The sequence below is a fragment of the Lichenostomus cassidix genome, chromosome 9 (assembly GCF_008360975.1).
Source record: "Lichenostomus cassidix isolate B80296 chromosome 9, HeHo_3.0, whole genome shotgun sequence".
Lineage (NCBI taxonomy): Eukaryota > Metazoa > Chordata > Aves > Passeriformes > Meliphagidae > Lichenostomus > Lichenostomus cassidix.
Window position 1 is genome coordinate 20,736,301 of NC_139490.1, and position 14,846 is coordinate 20,751,146.

General features: G+C 43.0%; 1 protein-coding gene across 2 annotated transcripts in view; it reads left to right on the top strand.

Moving 5' to 3' along the window:
- The first annotated feature begins 2,503 nt into the window (after positions 1 to 2,503).
- Positions 2,504 to 14,846, top strand: part of AMER3 (APC membrane recruitment protein 3) — a 41,135-nt gene continuing 28,792 nt past the window's right edge. For both annotated transcript variants that reach the window (XR_014854116.1, XM_085069764.1), the window contains exons 1-2: positions 2,504 to 2,640; positions 9,307 to 12,357. Coding sequence is in view for 1 of the 2 variants with exons in the window: in XM_085069764.1 (XP_084925890.1) it covers positions 9,328 to 12,339 (3,012 nt within the window). In the remaining variant the exon portion in view is untranslated. The remainder of the gene's footprint in view (positions 2,641 to 9,306; positions 12,358 to 14,846) is intronic.

Below are 14,846 nucleotides of genomic sequence, written 5' to 3' on the forward strand. Positions count from 1 at the left end.
AAGTGGGGAGTCCAAAACCAGTACTTGAGGTGTGGCCTCACCAGTGCCCAGGGAGATGGTCCATGCCCTAGTCCTGCTGGCCACACTGTTGCTGACACAATGCAGGATGCCATTAACCTTCTGGGTCACCTGGGCACAGGTGAAAGCTGTGACCTTTGATTGATTCTCATGTCTATCAGCACTTCTAACATGTCTTGGTGTTACTTTGAGCAAAGAAGGACTTCAGCATTTTATAGGCTCCCTCTTTTGAAAACAAAGGGGAGGCTCTCAAAAGCGACATGACTGTAGAGCAATGAGGAACTACCTGAAAATTCAGAGGCTTTGTATACCCATCATGAAGAAAGGCTTCCTCCTCTTTAACACAAATATCTCGTGCAGATTAAAAAAATCAAGTCCATTTCTAATTAATTTATTTCTTCTCACAATTGTTCTCAATCTGCTTGCAAGTGTAGCAACGTGGGGTTTTAGGATTCCATGTGCTCCTTTGTCCCTCTACTTTGTATACCATTGGTTCATTTTGAAATATGCTCTGCTGTACCCCAAAATCTATTGGTGGGTTCCCTATGCCTGTCTTCCCTTCAGACTCCCTGGGACTGGCTCTAGGGGAGACAGTCCCTCCCCTTCCTTTCCCTTTATAAAGCGATGTCCAGATCACCTCGAGGTCTTCCATCTCTGGGCTGCTAGCATCTGCTACCTGCCTTGTCTCCCTTCCCTCTTCTCCTTCCCTGCAACCCCCTTTTCCCCGTTACCCCAAATAAACCTCCCTAGCAGAACAGAGATGGAGTCCAGTTCTTCCTTCGTATCACTATATTCCTGCTTGAATTGGCGTGGTTTGAAGACTCACGCCATGCCGCGGAACCTCGGGGGCTGCCCGCCCCGCATCCGGTGGGATTACTCGAACAAGGGACCCCAGTCCGGGGGGAAGCCGGCCTGTGCCACCCTCCCAGACCGTGTTACATCATGCAAGAACTACTAGGATTCACCTACAGCCTGTTCTTTCCCCACACCAGTCTCTTGGTGAAGTCACACAAAGGCTTTCTACTTGTTGCAGGTTGGATTTAACCCAGGGGTTTTTTTCCAAGGTGTAATTTTCCAGTCTCTACCATCAGGAACACCTGAGTGGCTTACTGCCTGACACTCAGAGCAGGAGCACTCTGTTCTGCCAGCTTTAAAGTTAACCGGCTGATTTTTCAGCTTTAGAAGCTCAGACAACACAAAAGTTCAAGCTCCTTTCCTCCCCTGTCTCCAAGGTTCAGCTAAAGCACACAGTGAAAAGGAAGATGAGAACAGGTAGCAGGTTAAGGCTTTTGTTCCCCTTATGCTGTGATGTGGGGACAGAAGAGATTAGCTCTCTGACTGATGCACCTGCTCCTGTTGTGAGGGAATGCTCATCTTCAGTTCGTGCAGAGCTGGAGATTTTCTAAATGCCTTCACGGACTGGACTTTTCTGAAGTTGCTGTGTCTCGACCATCTGAGAGCTTCCTGTTTGCTGCTTTAGAGCAGCTGTGAAATAGCCCCAACATCAGGAGGGCAGCTTCCCAGCAGATACACCAGTCTGCAACAACTGCTGTGTTATCCTGAGTGCAGCTCTAAACTGCAGCTCACAAGAGAGCTACTGAAGTGGATTAAGCCACTGCTTCATGACATACACTTCAGCTTTTAAGAGGCTCCTATCATGCCCCCGGCAGAGGTGTTTCAACAAACAGGAAGGAGAAGGCAGGGGGTTTGAGAGGCTATTGGAAAGGACTTAGAGAGGAGGTAATGGGACAATCAGGATATGATCAGGTCGGGAGTCCTTCAGGGGAGAGGGCTGGGGAAAGGATGCCAGCTTTACACTTTTGTGAAATTAGAGCCCTGGTGTCTGTGATGATAATAAACTCATCTATATAACAAAGAATGATGTTGTAGCACTAGCTGTTGCCTTCACCGCATACTGAAGCAAAAGTTAGACTGACTGTAAGGAGAATTTGGTAAATGATGTTTGTTGAAGGCAGTATGAGGCTAACACCAGGCACTCCAGCTTTGGGCAGCTGAAATAGACACTCTTTTCCCTCACACCACTTTGCTCCCACATGAAATCCCTTCTAACTTCAGCTTTAAAGCAAGCTCTACAAAGGGTGGCACAGTCCAGTAACCTGCACACACTGCCAGTGAAGCATCGCACTAACCTAAAACACATTCAGGTCACTTTTCCTGAATCCTAGTCTGAAACAAAACAGTATGTGAGAAATGAAATTAATTTGGATTTATTCCTCCCTATTTAATAAGCAGCCATTTAGAGAGGAACCAAAATGCTGGCTCAGAACTCCCGAGCTTACCTCCTGGGCTTTTATTCCTAAAGCAAAGGAGGCATTTCTGTGGCATCAAGCAGATGGCTGAAATAAGCATCTTTCCTATATCAAGCTCCATGTGTAAGCTTAGAATCTATGTAAGGTACGAAAAAGCTACAAGCTGGAGGAACGAGGGGGTGGGGATGAAGGAAGAAGGAGGAGGAAAAGACAGGGGGTGGAGAGTAACACTGGAGAGCAGCAGTGGTCCAGCCCCTCAGAATCTGAAAAGCATCATAGGAGCCTCTGGATAAAGACCAGCTTCAGGAGCAAGGCTAGGAGACAGAGGATTTCTGCTCAGTGATAAAACATGGTGAGTAGGATTTTTATTATCTGCCTTGTTTGCTCTGGTGCAATGGCATTTCTTTTGCCCTGACACTCACAGTGACTCTGAGTGACTATTATTTTGGGATGACTGCTTGTTTTTGAAGCGTTGCTTTTTGCTTCTTTTTCCATACATCTGACAAGTTTGTGCCTGTATTTATAAAAATGCACGTGCTATCTCATTTTAAAGCAATAAATTACTGAGGACAGCCAAAGCTGTCAGTGTTAACACTTTGCTTTCTGGTACCAACAGGCTGCTGGTAAGGGCAATAAAAAAAAAAAAAAAGCCCTGTTTCCTTCTCAGGTATGCAGTGGAAATTTCTGCTCTGCTGCCTTCTCTTAGCACTACAGTGATGACTCGATAGCTCCCTGCGCAGGAGTTAATGCTGCCCTTATACATGATGTAATTGGAACGTTTCAAGCAGTTACGTTTCTTTCAGCCTCAGGTACAGAAGAAAACTGAGTGAGGGGTGCAGAGGTTTTGTCAGAGAAGGAGCCTCCTTTTGTCATGGTCTCAGCCTCCTTCTGCCCTGCCACACATGCCACACAGGGCTGGGGGAAGCTGTGGGTGCCCCAGATGGGGCTGGGGGAAGCACTGGGTGCTGCTGAGCCCCCAGGATCCCTCCTGTCAGCATGCAGCAGGACAGTGTGCTGGGAGTAGAAACGTGGTTAATTTTACTACGAGAAATCCTGAGCTCTACGAAGCAGTTGTCAGGGCTTAAAGGAAGGTTCAGACTTCCCTATAGCACATTGCTAATAAGATTAAGCATTTAACTACACATCTTTCTAGTATTCTGCTGGGGAGTGTAAGATTTTACTTTGTGTGCTCAGTGGAATGAGGGTTGAATTAAAAACACAGCAATGTGCTTTTTGCTGGTTCTTCATGAGAAAGCCGTTGCCTGACCTAAATGTATATGCAAATAATTAGGCATCCTGGGTTACCCAAGAGAGACAAATGATTAACGGGAGTGATAAGATACAGCCAGTAACGATGATGAGAGGCATACTCCTAAGGAGAGGCATGATCTCAATGCAGGTTTGTGTGCCACACAGGCGTCTTTAAAAATAAACATTCTGCTCTTTCCTGAATCATGACTGTCCCTGATTACATCCTCCATCCTTTCCACCCTCGTCTTTTCTGCTTTCCAATGGAGATGAGATAGTGCCAGGGTAATCAGTTTAAGGGAGAAGATGAGCCCTGCTTTAAAATCCTCTTTGGTTTTTACCAGAGGAACTGTTATGTTTCTTTGCTTACTAGAAACAGTGTTACAATAACTGCAGTGAGAATATCACTACCCTCTGGCAAGGAAGCCGTACTGTGTTAACAACTAAAAATCAAATTAACAGAATGGAATATACATTCATGATTATTAGTAAGTGTTTGCATTATTAAATTTCATCTTCTGAGACAGAGTTAATGTTTTTGCCTGTAAATAAACAGTCTTATTCCAAAAATACCCCCCTTTACTGGGAGCACCAGCTGTTCTTTATGCACTGCTAATTGATTAGACACTAAGCATTAAAAATTAGTGTTGTTCTCTGACTTTTAAACTAGCTGTGGCTTCACCACCTCGTGCTTACTTGTTTTTGTGTTTTAGACTTCCAACTGGTGGCCAGTAAAAATCTTCTGAGGTTAAGAACTGGGAGAGTCTCCCAGAGCGCTCTGTTCTTTTCCCCTTTCCCACCCATCACACAATTTATCAAGAAATATTTAAAAAAAATTTTCATCTTAAAATGCTGGATTTGAAGTATAATGCATGCCCATGTACCCAAACCAGAGAGATGCTTTCAGGAAATTTAACTAGTCCACAATTTCTGATGGAAAAGCACGGTAACATTTTCAAAGGTACCTCTGACACTCAGCATCTTAAGTCTGATTGATGTGAAGCCACTTGTAGAAAAGGGATTTTGGACTCACTCCAAACTTGTATCCTAAAACATAAAAGCAGTCCAATGAAAGGTTTTTCCTTATTTTTGAATTAAAAATCCGAAAAGACTATTCAGTGTTTATCAACTCTTTCATTTAATAAAAAGAAAATGCTTGGAGGGAGGTGAAATTCAGATGCCAAGTGACATGCAGAACTCTCCTTTGCATGAGACAGGCACCACCCAGTTTTGTGATCTATATGCAAAGAAAAAACACTCCTATCTCTCCTTCAAAACCACAGTATTATGAATCTTACCTGTTTCTAGCTCAAAGAGATATTATTTTTGAGCCAAACTTGCTAAAGCTGGAGACTTTATCTAAATTTCCTTTTTGTAATTGTATTATTTCTGTCCACACAACCTCAGTGAAACAGATACTTCTGCTTTCCCAGAGGGATGATATTCCTGGAATTAAATGCAAGAGGACTGATATTTTACCTTTTCGTTGAAGACAACCCGAACAAACCTTTCTACTGTGTTATAACATAGCAAGATACAACAACTTTGACCAAGCCCAAAACCCAAAGCAAGGCTCTCACATTCCACCACAAAGGGAAACTTGTGGATGGCTGGCAGTGTTGGGGACCATGGGCAGAGGCAAATGTGACCTCTCTCTTTGACTCACATGACAGAGGCAATATCTGGACAGTTTGAATCCTACCTCCACCCATTTTCCTAATGACTATCTAGCTCCATTGCACCCCTCTTTGGCCCTGGTATGTTGGCCTGGACTTAGGTAGAATTTGGGCCATCTGAATATGGCTCTTATTAACCAGAACAGTTACCTAACTCAGCTTTGTTCAGGTCCTCAAAACCCAGAACCATAAGCAATTGCTTTGACTGTCCTAAAATCAAGTCTCCTCAGCCCACAGGAATGTGTTCATCTTTCCATTCTAAAACTTTAATTTACTTTTAGATGAATCACAGACACAGTAAAACCTTCTGGTTTTATGAAAAGGCTGTCACACACCCTGCACAGGTGGTAAATGTTTGAGCATGAAGTATCTCTGTATTTTATGAGCAATATTAACCAAATTTAAAAGCAAACCTTATTTCCATGATAGTATAAACCTCAAATCCGGATCTAATTGCCTGCTTAGACACCTGTGAAATCCTAAAAGTGAGCAGCTGGTCTGATCAAGCCAGACAAAAAGTACTGTTTACTGTAGATGGGAAGTCTCAATACTGCTGCTGCTGCACCAAATATTATTGTAAATGACAACTAAACTGTGGCCCAGTGTAAGATTCAAGGATGCCCTCTATTTAAACACGTTCCATAAGCAGTTTTGCAGATAGTAAAATATATTAGTTATTAATGAAGAAAACATTGAGAGTTTCAGTACACTGACTGCTAGTCTCCACAGATTTCTGTTCTTTACAGTGCTTTTTAATTGCCAATTGTATTTCCTTTGCAAAGGTGTAAATCAGGCCCCAATATCTGTTTTATCCATGTGGAAGAAGAGATACACTGCAAGTCCAAGAGGAGAATAATTGAAAAGGAACAGAGAGAGGCAATAGTGTAGCTGAGTGCATGGGTCAAGAAATCACAGAAAAATGTACTATGTTTTAAATGCCTATAATAATTTTTCATAGAATTTTGATTAGCTTTCCATAACCACTGGAGGGTAACTTTCCCTTACAGCCCTTTAATCTGACTTCACTGGTACAGCTTTTGGGATTAGAGTTAGAACTTGTGTCTCTGTAGAGACCAAACAAAAATGGTATAATAGTATAATTCATTATGACCAAAAGGGCTAAAAGTATTAATAGATATAGAAAGAGGGAATCATCACATAAATATTTCTGTTCTATTTTTGGAAAGAAGCTCATTGATAGTTTACATCACATGAGTATGAAGAGGAACTCAGAGTATGGGAAGTTAAAAACATCATTTAAGATGAATGTTTTAAAAAATCTGCAGACTCTGGTAGTCCACCCTGAAGAGCCCTCAAAGAGTTGACTCAGGAGGCCTTCTTTTTCATGTTGTTCATTTTGAATAACATTTTTAAGGGGGAAGTTTTACAAAGATGTGACAGTCTTAGAATAAGCAGGATGACACAATGAACTAGATACTAAGTATGGCATGAATCCTGAGGGAGTATTAGAAAAAGAATATATAGGAATAGAGACATTAAATAATTAAACTACAAAGTTGGTATTTATATATATAATAGATATTTTAAAAAAACAACAAACTAAACCACAAAAGCCCCACAAAGCCAAAACACTTGTTTCCTCATCAGAAGAAACAAAAAAGATAGCATAGGCTACCACCAGTGTAGCTCACATTATTATAGTACAGATATTCTCAGTGAAAATCTTACTTGGGCCATTTTGGCTTTCAGATTAAAAGTGCTCATCTAATCTACAAAAAACCAACCAACCAACCAACCAAAAAAACCCCAAAGCCCCAAAACCAAACAAAAACAAACGAAAAAAAACCCCAGAAGAACAAGCCTTGAAGTTTCTAGACCCAGTTATCAAACTGGTCATCCATTGTGTTTCTTATCAAGGAGATACAATTCAGATCAAACATTACTTAATTCCAAAGATTACCTAATGTCATCCTGAATTCTTAGTTTTAATACATTTTATACCTGACAGTAAATAAACCCATCCCTAAAAGCCTTTTTAATGCATCTGCAGAAAAGTTCCCAAGTAACCAATATCCCACAAAAGTGACCTCTGCTTAATACTCAGAATGGGCAGGAGCAGCTGCAGGACTTCAAAGAGTCCTACATAAAACTGTTATAAGGCTGTCACTTGCCAATGTCACAGACCTCTAAGGAGCTTCTCAGCAGCATCAGGAGCTTCCCACAGGGACAAAGTACCTACTTGTACACTTGCAAAGGACTGAGATGTCAGACACTTTATTTCTGGGATATTAATAACTGGTCTTGCATCAGCTGTTTCTGATTGTTTTCACAGCTCCGCTGGAGTTGTGCACACCGAATTGCTTGTCGATCCCACCTTGCTTTTCAGAAGCGGAGTGTAATTGTGTCCCAGTGACCTATTTCTAAATATGCAAAACAAGTTTCCCGCAGCATCAGTGAACTTCAGATACCTGACAGTGTAGTAAAATGTCTACTGGCTTTCATTAAGAATGTTCTGTAACACTCACATGTAGTGCCAAGTGCAAATAAATGTGCCAGCATCTCAATCTCACTGATAGACGCCCATCTATCACTACCCACCATGTTTTCCATAGCATGTCAAATATTCATACTTAGCCCAGAACAAAAGATTCTCTGCCTTTTGTCATTGACCTACATTTAGCTGTAAATATTGCTAATCACCTGCTAGTTTGCAGCTTCTATGGAAAAGGGGCTGTCAGTGCTCTGCCTGCTGGAGAAGTGCTCCCAAATACACAGACCCACACCTTGTGAGTCATAGTGTGGCTGCTCCAGCAAGGCCTTGCAACTGGAAAGCCTGTGGAAGCTACAGACAGCTGTTATAGCTCAAGATAGACTGAAGACTGCTTTAAGTTCTACTTTAGGAGTACAAAGGCTAGGCTTGGTGCTGAATTTAAAATACCCTGTCCAGTGTCTCCAATTGTTTAGTTATATCTAACCAATTCAAAACAAGATAAATCATTAAATGAGCTTTCACTAAGGAGAGATCCAAGCATGTTCTTTCAAGAACAGGACTTGGAGCTATTGTGATGCTTCCCATCAAATAAAAATCTCATTGCTCTAACAGCTTTTAGGAAGTGCTTGCTTCATCCCTCACCTACCTTTATGTAACTCCATTGGCTTACTCAATATTCAAGTTGATGCAAGACAGGAAAGGATCAGATATTTCTATGAAATAACTGCTGGAAAACTGAAAGTGACATGGCTAAAATAATTAATGACTAATTATATTTATGAAAACATAAAACAGGTTCAATACTAAACTATTTAGGCAGAGCCTGAAACTGGCATTGATACAGGTACTAGAGTATTTTTAGAAATAGCTAATCAATGCCCAGTGCAGATTCAATGTGGCCATACCTCTGTGTGCTACACTGGTTTTTGTAAATTGGAGATGACACTTTTGTCATAACTAACAGTGATTTTCAAAATGGCATTTTTGATTTTTGACAATAAAAGTAGCAGTGTGGAAAATGATACATTATGCTCAGGGGGAAGCAAACGCAGTAATTCAATTTCAGCATGCTTCCAGGAGAGTACCAAGGTTTATGGATTTATTATTCACAGATGAGAATTGTTTTAATATAAAGTGAGCATTGTGTGTCAAAAGTTTGATCTGTTTTCTCAGGAGATTTCCCACCTTGAGATCTTTGTCCTCTTCTCAGGTACAGAACAATGATTTGCTGCCTCCCTGATGCACAACACACTAGCATGTTGAAGTTTCTCAGGCATTGCTTTTCATTGATGCCTGTTTTACTTTCAGAACAGGACCTCTACCTTGTTAAAAGCCATCCCAAAAGTCATAATCCTCAATCAAAATCCATCTATTTCTAACAGACAAAACGTTTTCCGATCTGCAGCTACCAACCCATAATGCGCATTGTTTTCTCCTTGCTGGATCTTCCAGCCAACACACTTTTAGCTTCACTCAATCTGTTTCTCATGCAGTACCATGACTCAGTGATAGGAAATGTCTGGTGACAGAAAAGCTCAGTTTTATAACGCTTAATATCCCTTCCTTTGTTCTCCAGTTGCTTTCAACATTTCCAGGTGCCACCCACCAACCTCACAGTAGTTATGTTCTCCTGTTTTTACAGAAACAGATGTAAGGAAGCAGTATGGAGCTCAAGAGAGGAAAGACCTTCATAAAATCCAGTGTGCAACATGAGAAAGTGCCATCAGTGCATATAGCTCCTACCAACAAAGATGAGTTAGGGAAAGACAAAAAGGCTGCTCTGGAGGGAAACCAAAGTGTTGCTGAAGTCCAGCTGGCATGTCTGGCTACACACAAGAACTACAGATTTTCTAGCAGAGCAGCAAGGAGTGGAGCTGGTGATCACAACCTGGAAAAATCATCTGGCTCCTCCTACAAGCTCGTAAGGAAGAGTAAAACCCATGACTGTGTTGCTGAGGCAGACAAAGCAGAGCACTGCAGCCCCAGCAGCAGGGCTTGTGAGGAGGGTTTTTCTGGAAAGGGCAAGGGCCGACTTGTCAATAGCATCAGCTTTTCAGGGATGTCCAGCTCCAGCAGTAAGAAGGAGTGTGTGGTCAGCCCCAGCCCGTCTGCATGCAGCAGTCAGATGATTGATTACAGGAACTTTGTGCCACAGATGCCTTTTGTACCAGCTGTCGCAAAAACCATTCCCAGGAAGAGGATTTCCCTCAAGAGATCTAAGAAAGGGCTCAGAGATATATTTCATATAAGAAAAAATAAACCGGACAGTCTCACACTTCTGGTTGAGAAGGACAAGAACCTATCCTCTCCAGGCTGCAAGAGTGAGTTTTCTGGACGTCTTATGAAGTATCTTTTCAAAACTGGAGAAACTTGTGCAGCTGATTGCTTGTCACAGGACTGCTCAGACAGCGAACTGCAGTCTGACTCCTCCTACGACTACTGCAATGCCCTGTGTGAAGATGTTGCCTCGCTGAAGAGCTTTGACTCCCTCACTGGCTGTGGGGAAATCTTTGCTGATGAGAGCTCTGCTCACCTGGAGCTGGAGAACAGCAGAGACCTTCTGCTGAGGCGAAGCAAACACAAAGACAGCCCTGTTATGGGCTCCTTCCAAGGAGGGGTGGAGCAGCTGGCCTCTCCCGGCCAGAATGAGACCGTGGAATTTGCAAAGTTTTGGGACAACATCAATAAATCAGTGAGGCTACATCAGAGTGCTCTGTTTGAAAAGCAGTTACTGAAGATACCTGGATCTGACATAGAAAAGGATAGAAGTCAGGCTGCTGTACTGGTCACAGACCCCCAAGTGTCACCTGATAAAGAAGGTGACAATTCCAAAGATAGCTCCACAGAAACAGAAACACCGAAAAGTGAAAACCAGGAATCCACATCCACAAGTGATGAAGGTTACTATGATTCATTCTCTCCTGGACAAGATGATGAACTGAAGGAAGCTCAGACCCCTGGTGTCCCAGGTAGATTTCCAAGAGACAGCTACAGTGGAGATGCCCTTTATGAGCTCTTCTATGACCCAAATGAAGTCAAAGTAAACCCTATCCTTGATGATGACCTGTGTGCATCTGAAAGTGTTTCAGAGCAAGCCATTGAAATCCCTTTGTCCATTTACAGCTTTCATGTTGGAGCTGAGGAGAACATGGCTTCCCAACCAACTCTAGACATCATCAGCCAGGGTTTTTTCCACAGCACATGGAAAGGCAAAGAATGTTTGCTAAAGCTCTGTGATACTGAGCTTTCACTGACCATGGGAATAATAAACTGGCTACGAAAACACTCAGGACTCATTTCTTCCCCTGACTCTCTTCAGAGTCCTCAGTCACAGCCAGAAAAGTCTAATGATTCATTGATCCTACCCAGTCACAGTCCAGAGCAGAAAGGGAGCACAGAAGCTCAGCAGGAGCCACCAAGTAAGGGAGAATCTAATACATTTTATGTAGGTGTGCCTTTGGAGGAAAGCAAACACACAACCCAAGCCTCTTCAGTACACACTGCTGGAAGAGACCACAGCTTGGACTCCTCCCTGAGCACAACTAATCTGGATTTCCAAGAAAGAGAAGGGAGTTACCACAATGACTTATCTACAGTGTCTGGGACTGTGGAAACCATCAGATCATCAAGTTATGCACCACAATCACAGGCTAACAGAGACAATCTGCAGACATCTTCAACTGAGAATGAGAAGGTGGCAATTTCACTGAGACATGAGACATCTGGAGATAAAATCCTACTGCCAGAAAAGCTGAACAGAGAGAGTGGCTTCCAGAGCTTGGAAAATCCTTCATTAGATGATAATCACGAAGTAGAATCATGTTACTCCTACAAGACTGCTGCGACCTCACTCCGAGATCCCCTTGAGAGGGAAGACAGAAATAAACCAGTGTATCACTCTCTCTCTGCTTCCTGTGACAAACCACTGCAGCCTCTAACCTTCAATCACTTCCAGAGCTACGTTAGCCCCACACCAACAGAGAGCAGCACTAACATAGTGCAGCTCTTAGAGCACTGTGTAACACAGGTGGCATCATTGAAAATTAGCTATGAAAACAAGCACCTGGAAGATAAATACATCGGGAATGAAATGAACAGTATCATTCATAAGATGTCTCAGTACAAAAACAAGTTATTGTTGCAAAATGAATGCAACTATATTGCTCAAAATCCAGAATATCCCAGTATTCCTAGTACAAACCAATACAACTATGAGACAAGTTTCCAATCTAGCAGTCTCTACCATTTGAAGCAAAATGGGGAGCAAATTTGCTCTGAAGATCAAAACAGTAGAGCAAAAATTCTAGATGAGGTTACTAGAAGCAAGATAAATTTTGAATATGCCCAGCTGAATAATCAAGCACTCTCCTATTTAAAGGACTTTGGTCTCAGTCCAAATGACTCTGGCCCTGAGACATCTCTTAGTAGACCAACATTTTTACCTCTCTTTAACTCTGTCTGCCCAGACATCCCTGGTACCTTCTCCCAAGCCTCACACAGCACAGCTGTCTCTCTCTCTGACTCGCTGCAGCCTGAGGAGGCCAAGCAGTGCAGCCCAGGGCCCTGGAACTATGCAGAGACCCCCTGCCATGGCCTGGCTGGAGGGAGGGCTCTGTCCCCTCTCCTAGAGGCAGCAGCCCTGGATACAGCAGTGACAGCCAGGAACCACCAGTAACACACCTGCATGGAGACGGTGAGTGCTTACAGGAAGGGTGAAATTAAATGCAAAACAGGTAACATCTATTCCTTTTTCACAGAGGGACACTTAACAGCAGTGGAGTCTGAGATATTCGAGGTCTGTCATTTATACAGGGGGTCGCATGCGAAAGCCAGGGATCTGCAATGTTAAATCACACTGCAGATGTGCCCTGTCCTACAGTTGCACACATAGGGTGTGCCCTCAAGCACAAGGGAAAGGCCACAGTACTGTGCTGCAGCTCCTAACTGCACCAAAAGGATGGTCCTCCTTCTTCCAAGCGTGAAATATTTCTCCAGAAGGTGCAGTTGGTCTCTGGCCAAACTGTGCTGTGGCAGAGCTGAAGCCAAGGCATGCTCCACAAGGCTTGACAGGCGTCTCAAGAAAGGGATTACAGGGTCTGTGCTGCACTGCAAGCATTTGAAAATCCTTCAGTCACACTCACATAGTGTAGGGAGATCCAGAATCTGCCCTGTGACACAGGGTAAGAAACACCTTTGCTGCAAACCAGAAACATTTGATGCAGCACACAGTGATTGTGCTGGTTCAGGTTTACCTGTCACAGGAGGCTTTAGGCCAGAGCAGGTATTATCTGTACAGAGAGTTCCAGCCAGCTGAGAAATTCTCTGTCCTCCAGGTGGTGAGAGGAATACGTTGTAGAGGTATGAAACTTGTGTAAATGCTCTATCATGTGTCCTGCCAAATCTGACAGATTGGCTGGACTCTGCCCAGCCTTGACCTCTGAGAAAGCCCCCTTGGAGGTGGTGGAAGATAAAGAGGAGGCTGCAGCAAGGACCAGGATAGAGAATTAAGGAACAGCTCACTATTGAACAGAAGGATACACAGAACACAACATTTCTCTGTCTCTTGCTGTTCACAGCAGTGTGACTGCTTTCTGGTCATCTCTAAAGGCTTCCCAAGCAGCACAAACTAAAAAGGACAGTGTTTCTCTCTGCATGAGGCAAGAACACCCTTACATTTTCAAGTCTGAATAGATTCAGCCACCCGCTTTTCTATTTACATCATTGTGAAAATGACCTTGCCCACTAACAAGTCTCCCATTGCAGAGAGGGTTATTTTTCAGGGGTCTGCATGAAGTTAAGGGCCAGAGATTGTCAGTCTTCCATACTCTTTATGAGCACACTGTTTAGTTATAATCTGTTCATCAGAAATCAGGTCTTTCTCACCTGAAATAAGTGATCTTGGGTTTTTTTTCCATTTTTGTTGTAAACAATGCTGCATTTGTGGTGATTCTGCTGATTAGCAAGTCATCTTCTTGTGTCACCAGACTTTTTGCAGAACTTGCCATCCAAGGACACACCACAGTCCCCAAGGACTAAGCTACTCGCCCATTGTAGATATTTCTGAAATGAAAAACTGAGCGTAGATGAGGCAAGGTTTGTGCTTGCAATTAGTATATGTATGGAACCAGGACTAGGCACAGCTTCTTGGGGTCAGAAGAACAGATCAATGTATGGATTGGCCTGATATTTTTGTTTTGTTGTGAATATTAATCCACAGGGTACTGCTAAGAATATCCCTGCCTTCTCAGGCTAGCAATGCAAAGGGATTCTAAATTTGAGGAGTAGCTTTCTGATAGAAACAGAGAAGGCAGCCCTAGCTGTGTGACTGTCAGGAGCGGTAACAGACTGTATCTTTACACTGAACAAGACATAACACAAGTAGACATTACTGGACTTGGGGCACATTCTTTGCATTGTATCAAGTGGCAGCTGCTCTGTGCCACCACATGCCAGCACTGATAATACCTGCCATGGCAGGAATGTGACCAGGTCATGGTTTCACCTGAGACACCGGGAAAGGCAATTCAAGCTTTTTTTCCAAGAGGGAACTGCTGATTTTTGATAAAGGTTTCTCAAACAGTAAAATAAATGAAACTTTAGAACATAGATTGGATTTACATATAAAGTGACTTTGAAGACTGGGCTCATTTTAAGGAATCATTTAACAGCAGGGTTGCTGTTTGTTACAATTTTTTTACGGAAAAATATATTAGACAATAGTTAAAATGTCATTTACCACGGTTAAAAGAACTGGCTGTGGGGACAGAAACAAACACTGGCATGTGACTGAATTTTCCTACCCGGTATTTTCTTGCCTGCCCACATTAACAGATGGCCTACAGGTTTGCCGGAAATTTTAAATCTTTGTGAAGATGACTCAGGAGCTTTGCCTTAATCACGGGGGTGGCAGTGTAAGAGAGGCAATGTACAAACACAGTGTTACCTCTGAATCCATGGAGACAGACAGCACCGAGAAACACTCCTACGCTGGACATGACTGTGCAAATTGCAAGAGCTTATGCATTAAGAATGTTTTCAAATGCCACACTTGGGAGCTGTGAGACAAGTGACAGATCCACAGGTGGCTCCTGCTTTGTCACTCAGAACAAATGTAGTCCCCAGTCCTGCCATGGACTCCCATGTCTGACCTGAAGGAGGTGGGAAAAACATACCCTTTCTTGC